The 21,840-nt window shown below is 47.3% G+C and overlaps 1 protein-coding gene across 1 annotated transcript in view; it reads right to left on the bottom strand.

The window, feature by feature from the left end:
- The window catches only part of MYO16 (myosin XVI), a 432,588-nt gene that overhangs the window by 43,362 nt on the left and 367,386 nt on the right, over positions 1–21,840 (bottom strand). Inside the window, exon 32 of the mRNA XM_024123222.3 lies at positions 12,113–13,069. Coding sequence (XP_023978990.2) covers positions 12,113–13,069 — 957 coding nt within the window. The remainder of the gene's footprint in view (positions 1–12,112; positions 13,070–21,840) is intronic.

Raw genomic sequence — 21,840 nt, 5'->3', positions numbered from 1 at the left:
CACGGATGTAGTTGCAGTCGGGTCAGAGAGAACCAGTAAAATCAGCGAAAGTGAAAAGCCAAACGCAGCGGTGTATACTGAGTCTTTGCAAAATCCTTGCTCGGAACTAATTATAAACTTTATCCACCCCAGATATTTAAGAGCCCCAAGGTCACAAGCCAGGACCTGTGAAAACAGGCAGGAGCCACAGACCGCAAGCCTCTGCCTGTGGGCACATTTCACGGGGAGGACACAGGGCAGGTCTCGGGCAAGACCCCCGGGGCTGGGGCTTGGGAACCCCGGAGGGCTCAGGACGGCAGAGACTGCCACTGGTGCAGAGACATGGCCACATTTTAACAGGCTGGCGGTGCCCTGCACGTCCGCGGATGAGCCTCGCTGTCCACCCCGGGCGGCTGCCAGGCGGCAGCTCTGAGGCCTTACGTAACAAATTAAAAATATCTCTACAGACTGACAGTCTTGCCCGAATTCTCCTCAAGCCACGTGGCCTGCTTCTTTGATGGCTCCCGTGATTGTGTCCTTTACGGAAGTAGACGGGTGGACACTCCTAATTCCTTGCGCCTCCAAACCCTATGTGCCTGTGACTGAATGTCCCCGGAGCCGTCGCAGTGGCAGCGTCACATCACAGAGATGTCGGCCACTCGGGAAGGATGGGACACTGGGAGGGACACTGAGGGGAAGGCTGAGCTGATCTCAGTGGCTCTCATCTCACCCAGAACTACAGGAAGCAATCCCCTCGGAGCCAGTCAGGAGGTGGCCGTCCCATCCTCATGTGCCCACAACTAAGCATTTCTCATCCTTCATTTTTAAGGTATATATGCCTACAAGTACACGAATGTATTAAAACCCTTTTCACACACCCTGGTGTAGTTCCTCCAAAACATCACTTGGTGATGCCATCACGTCCTTGCATAAACCCTCCTCTTACAGTGCAAGATGCACTGGTCTCAGCCTGTTTCTCTCACTGCTTTGGTTTCACCCTCCTCCTTCCCTCCAGATAAATCCTACCTTCCAGATCAGTGTTTCAAAGGACATGTTTATGGGTTGGAAAATCAATTTAGTGGGTCACGATCAGCATTTAAAAACGAAAGAGAGTAGAATGAATTGAACAACAATGCAGCATTTCACAAGCATTAAGGGTAAGCAGTTTGAGAAACCCAAACAGTATCTTCACGGACAAGGTTTCTTGCTGCCTGGGTACCTCGGATTTCTCGTGTTTCCCTGCTGTGAGCTGCTTCTGAGCAGATCCCATAAATTACTTTTAAAATCCGTACAATTTAGTACAACGCCCTGCACAAAACACACCCTCAATGCATATTTTGAATAAATGAATGAAGCCCGCCCTTCTCATGTAACGATTTTTCCAAAGCCTCTTTGAAAACTTGAGGCAAGTAGCAGGCAGCAACACAAGTATTGTTACTCATGGAATCATTCTGGCTGAAGTTAACCTCCGATTGTTTTAATCCTGAAAAGGACTTCGTGTCTTGGGGGCGATGTCATAGAATGATTTTATTGTCTGAAAAATGGAACCTTTTCCCTAAAATCATTACAGAGGGCTCCTTAAGATGGATTCGACCCCTGCAGCAATGGAAATGCTCTCTCATTAGCAGCTGGACCACGTCGCTGGGTTTTCTAATGATCATCGGATTAAAAAGACATTTTTATAAACCCTCATCACCACACAGAAGGTCAGTGCCTCTGCCTCGGGTCGCTGTCCCAGCCTCTGGAGACTAGACATGATCTCCAGCCTGGGTAAGTGAACTACATCAGTGAAATGAACGCCAGCCATTCGAGTTTCACTGTCTCGTTTGACACGTATGCGATTCCACCAAATCTCTGGTTGTGCTAAGTTTCATGTGGTGGGTAGGGGAATGGACAGAAGGTACTGGAAAGCATGTTACGACACGAGCACAAGCTGGGGTTCCTGAAATGGAGCAAACGTAGATTACGTATTTTTCTCAAGGACTGAAGTAGTTATTCTTTCTTTCAGTCTTTTAAAAAAAAATTTATTTTATTTTGGAGTAGAGTTGATTTACAATGCTGTGTTAGTTTCAGGTGTACAGCAAAGTGATTCAGTTATATAGATATTCTTTTTCAGATTCTTTTCCCTTACAGGTTATTACAAGATACTGCGTAGAATTCCTGTGCTATACAGTAGGTCCTTGTTGGTTATCTATTTTATATATAGTGGTGTGTATCTGTTAATTCAAACCTCCCAATTTATCGCCCCCCCCTTTCCCCTTTGGTAACTATGAGTTTGTTTTCTATGTCTGTGAGTCTGTTTCTGTTTTGTAAATAAGTTCATATGTCATATTTTAGATTCCACGTATAAGTGATATCGCATGATATTTGTCTTTCTCTTTGACTTACTTCACCTAGTATGATCATCTCTAGGCCCATGAAGTAGTTATCCTTAACACAAGTTTCTATTAAAAATCCAGGAGGGGCTCCATTACAAGCTATACAGAAAGGTGGTTAAATACCAAGAGACGAAATAAAGTCAATATAATTCTCACGAAAATTAAAAACAGCTATACTCTTCTGCTCTAGAGAATCTGCTGCTGGGCATTGGTTATTTACTTGAAAAAAGACATGTGAACTGGTGAGAGTATTGCGGGCGTTAGGCTACTTTAAATGGATGTAAATGGATGCCCTCCATCCTGCTTCTAAAACCAGCCTGGCCCCATCCGGCTGGTGATCTCACCTGAGAACTGGAATTAAGCAAACAGAACTCCGACAAACAGATGTGACTTCAGGAAGCAATTTAAGGGCTGCAAGCTTTGGTTCCCTTTTCAGTAACGTGGAAATGCCTGAATAGGGGTAGTTTTCGCCCACTGCTTTGCTCAGGTCTTCTGTCTCTTACTTACTCCTTCCTGGATCTTTCCAAATCAAAGGAGAATAATAAAACTAAGATCGAAAACATGCCTATTTGCTTGGGAATTACCCTGTTGTGCCCCAGTGCACATGCCATGTCTTCCATTCTTTAAAATGGACATTTTGGCCAGGGCAGGGGGTGGGGAAGGGTATGTTTGATCATGAGTCAGAGTTTTGGGTGTGAAGAAGCTCTTTTGTAGGTTTGGCAGGGCTTTGGTGATACACAAATTCTCAGGTATGCTACCGTGAGTGTTCCATTGTAAACGTGTGTCATCTCGGCTCCAGTTCATGTCTGCCATGCTTTGGTCCCTGCATGTTTTAGGACCGAGTCACCTGTGTGGGGAGGAAAGCGAGCTAGATTGTCGTTGATTGGCTTATTACAATGAACATGTATTAGTGAATGTAAAATGGCAATTGCCCAGTATATCATCAGTGTATACTGTCTAAGTATGACCATTTCTGGGTTCAGGGAGAAACCAGAAAAAGAAAGAAGTGAAAACCAGCACAGAAAAAGGTCTGAGAAGCTTCACACACAGCGGGTGTGAGGTGATGGCTGCTGACTCATGGGATAGGGCAGTGGGTAAAATGACATTGAATATAGCTGGCTCTCAGGTGGTGAGGAACTTTCTAGGCTAATCTGAGAATTAATCATAAAAATGATTCAAGCCAGCCTAAAGAAGCTAAACACTCTTAGGTAATTAAGAAACAGCTTTTTCTCTTCCAATCCTCTTAAGGGGAGAGAGAACATGGCAGCGGTCCAGCTCATCTTTAGGAAAACTTTCCATGTACCCTGTCACTTCTAAGAGTTTCTTCACAAAAGGAAGAAAACCCCGGGATATTGTATTCTGTGGCAATAATGAGATGCGGATAGCCAGGAAGGTCTTTATTAACTTGCTTTGGGAGAGTTGCTGAGTGGCTTAGAGGATAAAGCACTGGGTTTCTCTTTGGAGCCCCCAGTGGGCCTTTAATTCAAAATCTAGTCTAGAGACCCCCAACACACAATGGCTGCTTGCTTTAACGGGTTGATGGTATGAAAAATATTTACTGGTTAGGAAAGATAATCCACTTCTGAAAAGACTGCCCTTTTTTCCAGAATTCCAGGTACAAAAGAGTCTCCTCCCACTGACTGTGCATTAGAGAACAGCCGAGCTGGGATGGCTTCTCTGCCTCTTCCGGCTCATCTCAAAAGTGATGAACTATTTGTGCAAGATACCTATCTCTGGTCTGAAGGCATGCTGGCAGCTGTAGACTCACAGCCAAGACGTTAGGCTAATTTCCCAGGATAATTCACACTATTCAAAGGGTAACTTTTTGATCAGGTTGATCTAAATATTTAATTGTCACAACTCTCTGGTTGGTTTGGCTCCTGGGTTTCAAGGAAGGATGAAGCAGCTGTGCCTAGTGGAAGTACCAAGCTCAGGAGACCTCTGAGTTAAAGATTCTCCCAACAAACATTTATTGAGGGCTTCCCTGGTGGCGCAGTGGTTGCGCGTCCGCCTGCCGATGCCGGGAGAACCAGGTTCGCGCCCCGGCCTGGGAGGAGCCCACGTGCCGCGGAGCGGCTGGGCCCGTGAGCCATGGCCGCTGAGCCTGCGCGTCCGGAGCCTGTGCTCCGCAGCGGGAGAGGCCACAGCAGAGGGAGGCCCGCATACCACAAAAAAAAAAAAAAAAAATTTATTGAGGGGCTCTGAGTACGGGCCTGACACTATTTTTTTTTTCAGTCATGTTTCTAATTTTGCCATTATCTATATTTCTGTCTCTATAGCCACGTAACTCAGGAAATAAAAAGTTGCCATAGAGACACAGATGAGGAGGGTTTTTCTGGGTGTGCCTTTCTCCCTCCCCAATCATGCTGGCTGTTGAGAACCACTTCTGATCATCTGTGCAGCCCTTAGCGTGGCCCCGGGACAGGGTGAGAGGTCACTACAGCTTTACCTTTTGGCTGGTCCTGAGCAGGCATCTGAGACGCTCCACTCCCAGGACGGACACTCACATCCCGCAGAGTCAAATACTTCCTTAAGGGAAGATGCTGGGTGAGCGCTTTGCAGGTGAAAACGACTGCTGTGAGTGATAGCTCACCTGTAATTAGGAACTGTTCCCAAGCAAAACCTCACAGAGGCTAAGGCAAAGAGAGACAGAAAGCCAGCAAGCAATCCTTCTGCACGTGAGGAATTATTCTGGCCCAACCTGTGTGCTGTGGGTCCCTGACACTAGGGAGGAGAGTCTGTGGGACCAGAGAGTAGAAAGGGTTTTATCAAGGAGGTGAGGACAAGGTGAAGGGGCACTCAGGGAACACGCCCTCAGCTCAAAAGCGACACTTTTGTGTCCCTTAGGAACATTTACTACAGTTTTATGTGGCCTTTTGCTTTTTTGTTTTTACAAAAAGAAAAGTTCTATGCATCCTCCTCCCATATCTTTTCCTGGTAAGGAGTTTAACTTCAGAAAGGAATTACTTTCTGAGACAGGGACTGGGTATCTTTTTTACACTTTAATTGTTTTTTTTGGAGACTAAGAATGCCACGGTAGAAAGGACCCAGGGTCTAGGAGAACAGAGACGTGTTTGATTCCTGACTCTGGGACTGATCAGTTTCTGCGATTATGGGAAAATCACTTCATCCCTCAAAGCCTATGACTGCTCATTGGTGGATGGAGAGGCTGACACCTGCTCCTCTGGCTTCACAGACAGGACCCGGGGAGAAGAGGGACGTCTGCATGCTTGGCCGACAGGAAAGGGCCACTTACGAACATTAGCTATTAACACTATTAACAGAACACCATGACCAATGTTCCAGAGCGTTTCTCAGTAGCTCCCATTCTCTGAGGTCACAGGCACATACCCAGAATTGCTACTATCGGTTTGGTTCTCTTTCTTCCTTTGGCTCTTACTTTGTAGGGGAGATCCTAAGGGTTAATGCTGAGTTCTCGCGGGACAGAAGAGGAACTTTGGAGATGCTTCCAGGCCTTGCCATGGAGCTTCCAGGTCGGAAGCTCCTCCTGCCCTGCTTCCATGCGCCCTCTGTTTTCTCTCTCTCTCTCCTTCGAGGCTCATGGCCGGATGCTAAAAGGACCAGGTACCCTGAACTCACATTCAGAGGCAGGGCTCACCACACATGGGCTCCTCTGGCTGCCATACCCTCTGCACCTGGGAAACTAACTCTATGCCCCATCATTGTCCCCATCACCCTTCCTGCCCACGTGCCAGCCCTGGCGTGAGGCTCTCCTCGACTGCAGCCGTCGTGCACTTCCCCTCTGGGCTGCCAGGCACGCCAGCTGTGCGCATCTGCTGCAGCGGCCCCGCACCGTGCCCTGCTCCCCGCCACTCTGTGATGAAGTCCGTGCAGCCTCTCCCCAAACAAGGTACAAGCAAACCCCTGGGGGTCACGGGCCACTTGGGGTTCAGTTACGGACCCACTCATGGTTTATAGCCTCCACGTAAAGCCTCCCATTGAAATGGGGTGGACCCACCTGCCGCCTGCACTGTCTGGACAGGGCAGGGCGCACTGATTTCTTTCTCTCTACTTTGGATGCCCTGTGGCAAGCCCCGTGCTCACACTAAGCGAATGCTTTTTGGATGACTACGAGGGAAGTAGCTCTACAAGTTAATGCAAGTCCTGTTTATGGGTCCCTGGTTGCACAATTTCCCTGTGTGAATTCTCGGGCATTCAGAGAGAGAAGGTGCCGTAAACTGGGAGAAAAATGTCACCACGTTCACAACAAATATTAGGCATTTTTTTTCAACTGTCCAATTTGACATAGAAGACAAAGAGCTTTGTGCTCTTCACATAGGTATGTCTGGCTACTGATCAATTTACTCCGCTTGAAAGCTCATTTCCAAGCGGAGGTAGACAAAGTATTATTTCTATTGGACATCTGGGGAGTTAGAGAAACACTGCAATGTCCAGTTGCCAGTCCCAAACACAGATACTCTCCTTTACTGCAGCAGGGCCAGGAACTGGGTGAGAGCTACTCTCCTTATGTGAAGGCTCAGGTTCACTGATACAGCAGGGGGAGCCGTTTCCATAGCTCATCGTCTCCTGATAGCCACCTAGTGATAAATGGGCAGCTTGCTTCTCTGGGGATGTGAAGCTCGTCTTCCCGGAGGGCTTACTCATTTGGAAAATGAGGGAAACTTAGGGTTGATTTAAAACGGTTCCAGAAGGCAGCGGAATACCTTCCTTTCACAGGAGGGAGACCTTTATGAGAGGCAGGAGTGCACTCAGCTACACATCAGTAAACTATGTGCTTGCTCTCCACGCCCTTTATGATTTTCATGAAGCCTCAGGCCACCACCCCTCACAAATAAATCACCATGGAAAGAAAGCAAAGCGGCTGGGGAGTGAGAAAGAGTAACAGCTTGGCACGGATAAACTGCTAGTAGAGCCTGCACGGAGGTAAGAAGCCTCCGGGATGTCAAGCCCTGCATCCGGTGATGGGATGTAGACATCTGCACGAGGAGGACCGATTTCGTATGCCGCAATTTCGTTAGAACGCGCCACAGATTAAACGAAGATGGTGTCGAAACTTCTGTCTCAAACACCAGGAGCAGAGAATGGCAATTTACCAACACTGTCCTTGAGCAGGTCAGAGGTTTCTGCCTCTAATTCTGTGACAGTTCACTGCTTTTAAAGCATCTTCTTCTTGTTGCTGAACAACGCATAAGTAATCGTACTTAATTTGGCAGTAAGGCATCAAAACCTCACACGATGTTGATGTAAGATGCAACCGTATGTCTTCTGGGACCTTGATCTTTCATACTTAGTTCTGTTTGGATGTGATATTTAGAAATCCACACTTGTTGTCGTAGTAGAAAAGTTGTCTGCACGGCTGCCCATGTCTGGAGCTGTGCTCAAAGAACCTGTGGAAGATCTCGCGGGCCGGTGTTGTTTTGGTGGAAAGCTAACCCCTGAGAATTATTTTGGTTATATCATGAAAAGCGAGTCTCCAGCAGCCAGAGGTGGCTTCTGTCCTGAGCCACAATCTCACATTCATGAGGCTCAAAAGGATTGACTGGTCTGTACTAATTAAAGTGACTTAAGAATAAACCTTTTATTTTTTCTAAAGGACTTTTCTAATCAAAGATTTATAAATATTTATTAGTAAATTGATTTGACATTGGGACCTACTTCCAAATAATCCATCGTTGGTGGAGAAAACTGGAGATGAGCTAAGATTGGCCACGGAGAGAGTTCATTAATCTATTCTCTACTTTCGTATGTTTGAAATTTTCCATAAAGCTGACTTTAAAAATAATTCTTTTGAAAATAAATGGCCCTATGGAATCAAGTATCATGCCGTAAAAAATTCATTTAAATAATACTTTGATTTAAAAACTCAAAATATTCTTACTTGCAGTGTTTATGCAACGACATTAAATATCTGAAATTAAGAGTAATTGCCATTTGGCTTCAGTGGTTCTTATGTGTAAAAATGCCACAAGGGCCAGATTTACCAAATATACTTATATGTAAAACTGCTTTTCCTTTTTTAGGTAGGTTTTCATCAAATGTATTTAATAAACACCTATTATATGCGAAGAAATATTGTCTCTCTATATTTTTTGTTGTCCATATAATTTTTAACTACCTATTTATATCATATAAACTAAGGGTGCACAGTATCAGAAAGTAACAAAATAATGTTTTTCCACAGAATAGTCTGCAAATCAGACTCCTCCAGGTTCCTCTCCAGATCTCTGAGGTGTGTACTGCATTGTTGTCAATGCCCGATCATCCTGATCTTTTTCAACGGGTACAGAATAACATGCTCATTTTACTTCATGTTCTAGATAAACAACCAGCTGCCATGGAGCCATCTGGAACAATGGCGCACCCTCGTGGCCCCAAGAAGCCAATGACTCTCCCCCTGCATCTGAATGAGGTCTCATAATTTTTGAATCTAAGTAACTATAAATAATTAGCATAATAATATTAATCATATTATGGCATCAGATGAAAAACACCTTGTGAATGAATAGGATAACCAGAAAGTCACAGACAATTAAACACTTAGTCATTCTTCACTCTAAGGGCCAGTGGGTATTCCACAACTGTTTACATCCATGATCTGTAAAGTACATGTTTGGAATTTTTGACTTTATGAAACAGTTTTCTCCGTCCAAACTGTAGGACTCTTACTTGTTGCACCTCAGGTGAGCAAATATGAATTTTTAAAGGCTTTCCTCTGTTTTTTTTTTTTTTTTTTTTTTCACTGCAGTCCTGGGCAGGTAGCCAAGACAAACGCCCCTGGAGCCAGAATCACTGCATTCAAGTCAGGCTGTGTCTCTCAAAGGAGGGAGACTTTGAGTAAGTTTAATCTCTATGCCTTAGTTTTCCCATCTGTAGAATGGGGATGGTAACAGCAGATACACTTTAGTCTTGTGAGCACGAAACAGGTTATTAAAATAATGCCTGGAGCATAGTAAGCACGGCAGCTACTTGCTGCTGATACTACCCCTCCCAGGCTGCAGTCACGTCTGTCATCTGCACAATCACATTTTGTCTATACCTGCATCCTGGACTCTTAGAATTTCTGTGACCTGTGTTCCTCAAACTGAATATCCAAGAGTCTATAGAAAATGAACTGTTTTGAGGGACATGATATTTATGAAATCCCACATGGATATTAAGTCTATGGAGTAGTGACATTGTAGCATAAAACACCAAAGGACCTCATTTTCTATACGCAACTCACCATCCTTTATACTTTAACTGGAAATACCTTTAGCAGGGTAATAAGGAGCAGTTTAATCTCTTCAAGGTCACTTTCTAAAGAAGCGAGGGGAATATTTTGAACCCTTCTGCAAATCTGCAGTGCAGTTTCCCCATATCACAACGGTCCAAGAAATGAGCTGTAATTAATTCAGGTGCATTGAGGCGGAATTGGCCGCCCACTGGATTATTTGGTAAGAAAGCTATTTCAGGTGAAGAGAAGAATATCTTGAAATATAAAAAGGGTAAAGAAGAAGGTTTAAAATCTTAAAGGGGAGAAGTCCCAGGACTCCAGTAAATCACGAATACCAGCCATGCGATTCATTCAGAAGAAAATGGATTACTGGCTTCAGGATCACATTGTGTAAACGCTAATAATCATATAAGCAGCTCCAGTGATTAGCTCCAGCGTCAAGACTATTTTTTCTTCCAAGTCTTCTCTTTAAGCCCCTTTGACATTCTAAAAGAATAGCCTGTACGATCCCAGGAGGACACGTCCTGCACGCTGGTCAACGTGTTTCCTACATCATGGACCATCGGGAATCACACCGGTCTCGGCTGCACAGTTGGACTCCTGTCATCTGGTGCGAGGGGACGAGCCATCTCCTACTGCAGTTTCCTGTTATTATAGCCACTGTGCTGGGGCAGAAGCTGCCAATTCATATATTTATGAGAAAGTCATAAGTGGCTCAAGACAATCTTTTCAAAATAAAGAGTGTTTTGTAAAAGCCCACAGTAGAAAAATAGATATTTTATAATTTTAGAGTTGCACTAACAATGTTGTACTTGAGGTTTTGATACATGTTCCCAAATACCGGTTAATGTTACCAAGTGTAAATATTAGCACATTCGCGTGCCCTGCCTGGAGGCCTCACTGGAATCCTCCCCTCCAGTCCTAGACTCAGGGATTTCCAAACGATGACGCCTGTCTACAAATTCATTAATTTCACTTTCTTGAATACAGCCAAGAAGAATTCACCCAATTCCCATCTATAGTAAAATTTGGTTTTAATAAACTTTTAGTTCCGAAAGCGTATAGTAATTTGTTCATTTAAGGCTTTTCTCTTACAGTCCATTTTGTTCCTTGGAAAGAAACATATGACTTGTGAAATTCAAGCCATCTCCTACTTACAAGGACAATTTCATTTATTAATGGCCTGTAATTAAGAAGAAATTGTTATTAGCCAATTGTTTTTTTATCTGACTGAAGAATAAATGGGGGGTAGGTTATTCACTCATTTGCTACGTGTTCTTAGTCTTGACCTGCTTTTCACTTATTGAGAATGTTTTCTAGATTTTCTAGAGTTTTTGGACCTAATCAAATGATGAAAGCCAATATATTTATGCATTTTCTTTAGGAGAAAGAGCAGGTTAACGCATACATAAAACGTCACATCATAAGTTTTTATTTCCAGTCCTACCACCTGACCTTAAGGGAGGTGTTTAACCTCCTGACCTTGAAGCTTCCCATCTCTGTAAAGTGAGGATGCTAGTAGTTGCCATCTACATTCGGGTTAATGGCATCATGGTCGAGGACCTGCTACAATTTCCTTAAAGAGGAGATGCTTTGTATTAATGTAATTCCCCTCCCAAATACAGAGCATTGGAAAATATTTTGGTTCTGTATAAAAGCCTTAAGATGTTTTTTGGAAGATGACTACATTCTCTGTGATTATTAAGAGAATCTGTGCCCAAATGGCACCTCTGCCTCAAAGGCAACCTCGTCTGAATGAATTAGCACATGGTGAGCTACTTACAAGAGATTAGCAACGAATTCTTAATGAGGGCTTTTTTTTTTTTTTTTTTTTGCTTTGTTAGCTACCTTCTGCTTTTATATGGACACAAAATAAATACTTTTTAATACAGGCAACAGCCTCCGGCTGCCACAGCTTAGCCCTGAGCTCACTTGACTGGCCTGTCAACAGCTAACTAGTTATGAGGCAGAGCTGCTCAATCAGAAGATGCAGATATAACAGAACTGAGTTAAAATTTTCCTTGGGTGGCAAAGGAACAGAACAAAAATCATTCATTCAAAACAACACAGCGCAAGTGGTACTGAGTGAGCGTTAGAGAGTAACTGAACAGGTAACCGTCCCAGATGCCGGGAGTGGAAGTGAGATGGACAGCAGGTTGGAGGACACTCGGGTTAGCCGTGAGCTGTAAACCAAAGGGGCATCTCGGCATAATGCGACAAAAGTGCCACTTCCATGTTGCAGGTGAGTATTATCAGGAAGCGGAAATGAGCGGCTCAAGCTGAGTCTTGCTCTAATACTCCTCAAGTCACAAGGGTGTACTAAACCCAGTTTTAGCGCTGTGGGTTGTTATATCGTGAACTTTTACCTACGAGACGGAGAGATTCATTCTTACCCACCTGGCCATATTGGTTGCATAAGATGTTTGTTTTTGTTTTTAAGTTGGTACCTGCTCTGAACGACCCCCGCAATGACCTCAAGCGTTCCTTAAACCGTATCTACGGCACCTGGGCACACATCCGCGTCTGCAGCTACGCCTCTACCTCCGCGTGCGAAATTCACCTTCGGCTTCGCGGATCCTGCGGCCCGCCGCCGACCTCCGGAGCACGCTCCTTCCCGAGCTGAAGAGGCTGGCCAGCTCGTCCAGGGGGCTGCCCACGGGCCTGCAGTTCGGGGGGCTGTAGGCGGCCGGAGAGGGGGCGCCGGGGGCGGCCTTCCTGGGCTCGGCCCGGGCCGCCTTCCCGGGGGGCTGCGGGCTCCTGGGGCCGGGGCTGCAGGGCGCGCCCGCGGGGGCCGAGGTGGGCCTCGGGGGGCCCCGGGGCGGCTCGGCCGGCCTCCCCGCGCCGGGCTCGGGCGCGGAGGTGAAGTGCGCGGGCGGCCGGGGCGCGGCGGCGGGCGTGGGGGGCCGGGAGGCTCCGTGCGGCCCGGCGAAGGCGGGCCGCTCGCCGTCGCCCTCTGGGGCTTTGGGGTGCTGCGGGGACGGGGGGCCGGCGCCCTCGGGCTGCACGGGGTACTTGAGGCTGGTCTCCAGGACCGGCAGCCTCTTCACCTCCAGGGGCGTCAAGGGCGACTCGTCGGACGCCGGGGAGCAGGTGACCGGCGTCGGGGGGAACACGAGCAGCGGGGGCCGGTGCGGCAGCAGGTCGGGGAAGGGCGCGGGGATGTCGCACGCGTCCCTGCAGGGCCCGCCGGCGTCGCCGTCCGCCGAGGGGGGCGCCCAGTACTTCATCTCCTCGTACACGGCCTCCGCCGGCTCGGGGCTGCCGGCGCGGCCCAGCATCTCGATGTACACGGGCTCGGGCTCCGGGGGCGCGGGCGGCGCGGGGACCCCCGGGGTGCTGCGCTGCGGGCCGCCCGCCCTGCGCCGCGCACCGCCGGCCCCCGCCGCCCCCGGCCGGGCGCCCGAGAGCTCCTCGGAGGAGCCGCTGAGCTTGGTGTGCGGGCTCCGCGTGGGCTTCCGAGGGGGCATCTTCTTCACGGTGCTGTAGTCGTCGCTGTGCGGCCGGGGCCGGCCGAGCACTGGGCGGGGGCGGAGAAGGGGCGGCAGTGTTAGCGGGGGGCCCGGCCCGAGCCTCGCGCAGCGCGCGGAGCTGCCCCGGCGCCGCGACCGGCGAGGACCCGGCCTCCACCCTCCAGGGTCCAGCCCTCCCCCGCCGCGGGGTCCGGGCCCCTCCACCCTCCAGGGTCTAGTTCGCTCCCCCCTCCAGGGTCTGGTTCTCTTCAACCTCAGGGTCCCCGTCTCCCCACCCTCCAGGGTCTGTGTCACCCCGCACTTCGCACGACTGCCAAGGGGAAAGCCAGTTTTGATCTCGGAGCGGGAGGACACCTCCCACCAGTCGAGGAGGAGGTAAGGTGGCCAGTAAGGAGGCCCAGGATTGCCAGCCGCCTGCAGCGGGAAAGGCCTGGGATGCAGCGGGGTGGGCACCTCCCATCTGCGCGGGAACCCACTGCCGCCTGGGTTCTAAGGGCCTGATACACGGGTGGACTAAGTACTGGCTGCGCTGCTCCTCTTGGGTTTTAGAGAAGAGGAAATAGGAGACTGGGGGGAACAAGCACATTAGCGAGATGGTGCCCTGTGGGTGTTTCCTGTAGGCAATACCTAAGCTGGATTATTTAAATGGTCTGAACCCCCCTGCGGGGTCCGGGCCCCTCCACCCTCCAGGGTCCAGCCCTCCCTCCCCTGCGGGGTCCGGGGCCCTCCACCCTCCAGGGTCCAGTTCGCTCCCCCCTGCGAGGTCCGGGCCCCTCCACCCTCCAGGGTCCAGTTCGCTCCCCCCTGCGGGGCCCGGGCCCCTCCACCCTCCAGGGTCCAGTTCGCTCCCCCCTGCGGGGTCCGGGCCCCTCCACCCTCCAGGGTCCAGTTCGTTCCCCCCTCCGGGGTCCGGGCCCCTCCACCCTCCAGGGTCCAGCCCTCCCCCCCCTGCGGGGTCCGGGCCCCTCCACCCTCCAGGGTCCAGTTCGCTCCCCCCTGCGGGGTCCGGGCCCCTCCACCCTCCAGGGTCCAGTTCGCTCCCCCCTGCGGGGTCCGGGCCCCTCCACCCTCCAGGGTCCAGTTCGCTCCCCCCTGCGGGGTCCGGGCCCCTCCACCCTCCAGGGTCCAGTTCGCTCCCCCCTGCGGGGTCCGGGCCCCTCCACCCTCCAGGGTCCAGTTCGCTCCCCCCTGCGAGGTCCGGGCCCCTCCACCCTCCAGGGTCCAGTTCGCTCCCCCCTGCGGGGTCCGGGCCCCTCCACCCTCCAGGGTCCAGTTCGTTCCCCCCTCCAGGGTCTGGTTCTCTTCAACCTCAGGGTCCCCGTCTCCCCACCCTCCAGGGTCTGTGTCACCCCGCACTTCGCACGACTGCCAAGGGGAAAGCCAGTTTTGATCTCGGAGCGGGAGGACACCTCCCACCAGTCGAGGAGGAGGTAAGGTGGCCAGTAAGGAGGCCCAGGATTGCCAGCCGCCTGCAGCGGGAAAGGCCTGGGATGCAGCGGGGTGGGCACCTCCCATCTGCGCGGGAACCCACTGCCGCCTGGGTTCTAAGGGCCTGATACACGGGTGGACTAAGTACTGGCTGCGCTGCTCCTCTTGGGTTTTAGAGAAGAGGAAATAGGAGACTGGGGGGAACAAGCACATTAGCGAGATGGTGCCCTGTGGGTGTTTCCTGTAGGCAATACCTAAGCTGGATTATTTAAATGGTCTGAAACGAACAGGACAAAACACCAAGGGAAACGACTACATGCACGGAAAGATTATTTTTCTAAAAAGAACGTTGTTAAAATGATGCCAAGGGCTTGCTTTACAGTTAATTAATATATTTGAATCCTAACACACTTAACAGGGAAATCAAGAGTGTTGTATTTCACTAAGAACTTAAGTGGCAACTTCGTAAATTGAAAAGAAGGAAGATATTTAGAAAAACAAAAGAGCATAATATTAGTGAGAACTAATTTTTAAAGAGGCACAAAAACTACTTAAATATGACTCGAAACATTTATTAAAGTTTATGTTAAAAAGTTCTAAAAGACTTCTTTTTCTAATATTTTTTACTATAAATTATAGATTTTATTAAATATAATTTCTCTGGAGCTAAGATGTTAATTTTAGAAAATTACATACAGTTTTACTAAAATATCAACACTTCTCAAAAATCTTGAACTATTTTACCAATTTGGTGCCTTGCTAATCTGTAGGAATTCTTGATCTGAATAAGCACATCTAATTTTGCTGAGTTCCTAAGTTTTAAGGCAGCCAGGCTTTTCTCTCATTATGACTACATATATGAGAGTATCCATCTCGACTTTCGGAGTGACAACTCCACTTTTAGGGTTAAAATTAAAGGCTTTGGAGTCAGATGGACTTGGATTCAAACCCCAGCATGACCACCCTTTCATGCTATCATTCATTTAGTCATGCATTTAACCAGTATTTATTCAGAGACACATTAGTGAATACACAGTAATTGTCCCCTTCCTTCCTCTGCCCTCCCGGGCAAAGTCAGGCTATAAAAAAAGTAAATAAAACAAACGAGTTAATTCCATGGCATGTTAGAACATGATACATGCTATGAGGTGGGAAACTACAGGCCGTAATAGTCACAGAATTGGGTCTGCGTGTGTGTGTGTGTGTGTGTGTGTGTGTGTGTGTGTGTTTGCACGGTGGCATTGGTGCAAATTATAATTTTAAAAGAGGTCTTGGTCACATCTCTCTGTGCTTCAGTATAGCCATGCCTAAAATGGTGATATCACTAATCATCTCAGAGTAATAAAATAATGTACGTAAAGTGCTTAGCTCAGATGCTGGCACTTCGTAAACATGAAACAAATGGGAGACATCCAGATGAGAATGGAAAAGAACAAAGTTAATTTTCTAACTCAGTGGATATCTTTGAAGGCCAGTATTATACAGGGTCCACCAAAGCAGCCAACTTTTAAGAGCAGAAAATACCCAAAATGCACAATTCTGTAATTAACGAGCATTATCCCAAAGGCTTTCAATGTACGAAAACACAGCAACTCATAAGCTTCTCCTAGAAAGTTAATGAACCAATCAAAATTTTAACATTAGTATTACAGAGTTGTTCTGAAGATTTGAATAATTTAAAGGACTTGTGGCAGGTTGTATTTTACAAAACTGGCTTCAACAATATTTTTAGTCCTTCGTTCTCTTCTAGAACCTTGAAGCTGGAAGGACCTCTGTGGCTGCCCCAAGAGTAAAATAATGGCAAAAGGAATGCCGCCTGCCTGCTGAGGCTGGGTCAGGGGCAGTGCAGCGTCTGCCTGGCTCTTCCTCTGTCGGGACACATCTCTTGGTGGCCCTGATCTCCATGTGAGAAGGCTGCTTACTCTGAAGCACCCATGCTGTGGAGAACGGGTGGAGAGGCCACACAGAGGTGAGGGAGATGCCAGAGGACCCCATCAGCTCCAGCCCTCAGTTGTCCAGGTCTCCCCAGCCCAGACACCAGAAATGTAATGAACTGAGCCTGTGGACCATCCCAGGCCCAGCCGCGGTCTGACCACAGCTGTGAGAGAGCTTGCATGAGAAGGGCTTAGCTGATACCCAACTAGTAGAATGGGGAGAGAGGGAGACAGAGAGGGAGAGGGGGAGGGAGAGGGAGACGGGATGACAAAACCTTTGTCATTTTAAGCTACTAAATTTTGGAGAGGTTTGTTAGATAGCAATAGACAACTAATACAGATATTGGTACTGGAAGTGGAGTACTGCTATAAACCAAAAAAACCCAAACTTTAAAAGCCTGGCTGTAGCCTTGGGAAATTGGAGGAGTTTTTGTTTTGCTTTTTGTTTTTTAATATTTATTTATTTATTTATTCATTTACTTATTTTGGCTGTGCCGGGTCTTAGTTGAGGCAGGCGGGATCTTCGTCGTGGCACGTTTAGTTGTAGCAGGCGGACTTCTTAGTTGCGGCATGTGGGATCCAGTTCCCCGACCAGGGATTGAACCCGGGCCCCCTGCATTGGGAGCGTGGAGTCTTAGCCACTGGACCACCAGGGAAGGAGGAGGAGTCCTGAAGAGACTGTTAGCAGAAGCGTGACGCCCAAGAAAGCTCTTGGTGATGCTTAAAGGAAAGTGAGAAAGATGCTGGACGCTGAAGGAAACATAACCCTTTTTATACCTTTGTGGAAAGTTTAGCAACACTGTCACCTGCAGTACTGTGGAAACCAGACAACACACTTAAGGAACTGGGTGATCTAGGTAGGGAGATCTTTAGACCAAGTGTAAAAGCAGCCTCCTGGATTCTTCTACTTTCCTGCAGGGAAAATGAGGGTAAAGAGATAAGCTAAAGAAAGAACAAACTATTATCTATAAAGGAGCCTGGGCTTTCTGGGTTTGAAAATAAAATAGTTTCTCACTGGGCCATCAGGATAGTAAATAGCTCTGAAGTTAAGAAATGACTTGTAAGCAGAGATTGAATCTGGGGCAGTTTCAGGAAAACATGATCTAAAGCTGAAGCCAAGGTCATGACTATGAACCCCTTTATTAAGACCTCGGAAACATTTCAGGTGGTGCTTCACTGGACCTTTTCAAAGAAACAAAACCACAGGACTTCTAAGGATATCAAGAGTATTGCCCCACAGAAATCTTGCAGAAAAGAAAAAGTAGAGAGGAGATTATCTCAGAGAGATTCGTGGATGTGGCTTTTGACTAAAGGAGTAGACTATAAATTGATTCACAGGAAACTCGCAAAGCTTTTAAAGGAATTATATCAGCTGCGTTGAAAGAGGTATGATCAATGCAAAATAAAGAGGCTCTGGTGGTTCAGAATTTTATGAGCAGGAATCAGGCTGAGAAAATGACCAGCCCCAAACGTGTCACCTCTTGTGGACGAGGAAATAGTATCCAAAGGTGAGCCAAGATTCTGTAGCATGGACCTAATGGCCGTGGAAAATAACTTCCGGGCACCAGGAGTAAATCCTAACCAAGGCACAAGCAACATGTTAGTTGTGTGGAGAACAGGCAACTTGTCTTCGATAGTTAGGGACAGTCCTGGAGGAGCTGCCCACCTAAGGAGCCTTACCTGAGCAGCCAGGATACCTGGACCTGATTTAGATGGTGGGATTTGGGGCTTAGACCTGAGCCTGATCTGATGATGGGATAAGGCTCTGGGGAGCATGGGAGAGGGATGTGAATTGTTTTATCCAGACGATGGATTGAGGCAGCCTGTATTTTCCCAAAATTGGCCACAATAGCTTTCCCAGTCTTATCAGGAGTTAGAGTCTATTTCACCTTCCTCAACCTGGATGCGCCTTTGAGACTGTCTGGTGGCAGTGGTGGAAGTGATGCTGTGCGGCTTCCAAGGCTGCTCCTCAAAGGTAAGAGAGTGACTGCCCGGCGTTCTCTTTCCTGGAGGAGCCACCGGGGACCCATTGATTGTCCACGTAAGAAGTCCAGCTACCCTGAAGCTGCCAGGCCGCACAAACTGGGTGGAGAGACCACCTAGACACAGAGATGGCCAAGCAGTCCCAGTCCTTAGACATCTATGGGCACCAGGCATGCAAGTGACCAGCTTTCAGGTGATTCCAGCCACCACATGCAGCTTCATGGAGGACCTTGAGGGACAGCCACTCAGATGAGCCCAGTGGACACCCAGAACCTGAGACAGTAATAAAAGAATCGTATTTTATTTAAATATCCAAGTTTTGGAGGAGTTGGTAAGCAACGATAGATAGCCGATATGATATTCCCTCAAGGTTTGCTTTAGATGCAGAGAAAAGCTTTTTTGAATTAAGCGATGATAAATAAAAGCATGGGTTGTCAGGAGGCAGTGGAGAGACTGGCCTCTGGAATCGGGCTGCTTGGGTGTGTAGCATGGGACAGGATACACCACTGCCCCCCCCCCGACTCAACATCCTCATCTGCAGAGGGGTCACAGTGACAGTCTCGCTCCGTCAGGCAGCTCTAAAGATTGAAGATACTTAGCGTGGTGCTTGTCACATGATAAACAATTGTTAAGTCTCAGCTGTTACCATCAACATCATATGATTACTACAGAACCAGAAATTAGTCATGAGTCATAGAACAGGGTTCTGTAGGGCGTGGTCTGCAGTCCATCACTATCAGATCACCTGGGGTGCTTTACTGAGGATGTAAAGAGCGCAGTACCTGTCCTTCTCTGTAACTACCGAAGTAGAATATCTGGGGCCAGAACTGAAAAGCTTCATTCTTCATAAACTGAAATTAGGATACCACAGTTAGGAGTCTAATTTGGTTGTATGGTTATTCCCTTGCGTGTGTGTGTGTGTGTGTGTGTGTGTGTGTGTGTGTGTGTCCACACAAGTCCTTGCTAATTGTTCATTTGCAAATAAGGATTTAAGGGCTGTTAAGAGTGAATGTATATTAAGAGTTTTCTTAACAATTTTTTTAGTCCTCGGATTTATGGGTAAAAGTGAGATGGGATCAGGGAGACATTTCATGGTTACAGATCACCTTGAGGGCAAGTCTTAGTGTCCTAACAGTAACTTAAGGGATAAATCCCACATTCTCAAGCCCTCTCATTTTTTCTTAAACTTGACTCTTATCTGAGTTACTGTGCAATGATCTAGGGGCTTGTGTCATTTTTAGATTCTGTTAGGAGGTAAACATTATCTTGTACAAAATAGTTTCCCTTTGAGTTTTTTGCTAAGGCATGTCGGTGACTTTGCCTCAAGACACAAGTTATTTGGCCCCGTTCTCACTGAGAATAAGATGCCTACATATTCAATCTATGAGAAAAAAGAAATGAGAAGATCGTTCATCAAGAAAATACCTGTATCTGTGTGTGTTGTTATCCTCTGTTTTCCAACTCTTCCTGTGTGATTTTGCCCAGTTTCAGAGCAAACTGTGTGCCTTGCTCAGGACCTAAGACAGGAAGGATGCCTGGATAAAGCCAGTTCCCTGGCTGGTGGGCCTGTTGCAGACTTGAGTGAGGTCAGTATCGATTTACGACCAGCTTACCAACTGGACAAGAAGGGCTTCTACTGAGCTGCAATAGATTACAACCTTGCTACGTCCTTTTTCTGAGGAAGGAGTCTGTTACCTTTGCTCTCGCCCCATCTTTCCCCACTGACTGCCCTCCACGTGTGTAAGGCCTCTTAAATGTCCTTCTCGACCCCTTCCACAGGTCCCAGTGAGGGTTAGGCCCTCTTGCTCCGTGCTCTTTGGCGCCCTTGCTGTTACTCTGCCTCTCTCATAATTTGTTTGCCATTTTCCTAGCCCACTGGTCTCCAAGGCCCTGGGGGAGGGGCCAGGCTCGTGGGATACACCGAATTAACGTGTGTTGAATGGACAAATGAGCCACAAGTTGTGAAACATAATTATGTTCTCCTGTTATGCCCCGTCACACATTCTCAGGGCAGCGTTCACGGAGGACCTAATTTTCATTAAATTTTAGGTAATAGAAAAAAATATTATAAAGGGGATTCTGCTAAAAATAATGCTGACAAACCAAGTCTGACAAATCTCAAGCGTACATGTTGAAACTTGCCAAACTGTGCTCATTTCGATTTACTGATAAGAAGCTAATTCTGCTTTCATGAAAGCAGCACAAAGAAATATTTTTCTATTATATTGACTTATTTGTTCAATAAGTATTTATTGAGTGCTTACTGGGTGTCAAGTGCTATTCTAGAATAAATTTATAAACAAGACCATAAAAAAGGGAATGAAATGTAACGCTATTTCCAAATTAAGCCACAAAGCTGAACCATTCTCGTACCTATACATATAAACTGCGTTTTGTTGTTGCAAAGGGAGTTGTATAGCAATTCTAAGAAATACGGATTCCTCAGGTGGTGTTATTTCTAAGGAGCGGGTGGCTGGAGTCTGAGGGAGGCTGGGTATGCATCTCACATCACCGGGCTTAAGTGGTCGCACCTAGAGCTGCCCCCCAGAAACCTGTCCTGTGCTATTTCACCATCCAGGTGTCACTGTGTTGGGGAGAAAGCCATCACATTGGGTTTAGAAAGTCAGCTCTTCAGAAAAGCTCTCAGCTGGGAGCTTCCCTGCAAAGAAGAAGCGAAGTTGCGGCCCTGTTCTTCCTTTCCTAGTCTCTGTTTGCAAAAAGCAACCCCAAACTTTTAAAAAATCATACTTTCAAATAGTTGGCTCTCGCTTGTTAATAGTTTGCAAACAAGTGTTAAAATTTACTGGCCCATAAAATTGTTTCCAGCTTTTCAGGCACAAAGGTAGAGAAGAAAAACGAGCCCTCTGGCCGGCCTCTCTCCACTATGACCGTGTATACCAGATGAAAACCTCTAGGAAAGGCACGTGTTAATAAGAGCAGGACTGGGCATAAAAGGGGTTGACTCTTGGCCTTCATTTTCCAAACAGATCTCTTTTCACTCTATAACCTTCTGAACTGACTAGCAGCTTTATCTGTAAAGGAAAAGATCTTGAACTTGATTTGGGGTCTTATGAACAGCGTTCACAGAGCACTTCATGCAGTGATGAGGTTTCCTTCCCATCTTACGCAGGAGGACAATTGTGTGACATGGCACCAGGTGTAAAAAACTCAGTATTGCCCCCGTGGTGAGAACATGAATTTAAAATCAGTGCTGTCTATAATGCCATTCGCAGCAACGTGGATGGACCTAAGAGACTGTCACACTGAGTGAACTGTCAGACGGAGAAAGACAAACATCATATGATACCACATATATGTGGAATCTCAAAAACGGTACAAATGAACTTATCTACAAAACAGAAATAGAGTTACAGATGCAGAAATCAAACCTACGGTTACCAAGGGGTAAGGGGGGGCAGGGATAAATTGGGAGATTGGAACTGACATATATATACTACTATATATAAATAGAT

Source organism: Physeter macrocephalus, chromosome 13, assembly GCF_002837175.3.
Source record: "Physeter macrocephalus isolate SW-GA chromosome 13, ASM283717v5, whole genome shotgun sequence".
In the NCBI taxonomy this organism is placed as follows: Eukaryota; Metazoa; Chordata; class Mammalia; order Artiodactyla; family Physeteridae; genus Physeter; species Physeter macrocephalus.
Note: the sequence above shows the minus strand (reverse complement) of the source record. Positions and strands in the feature narration are given on the sequence as shown.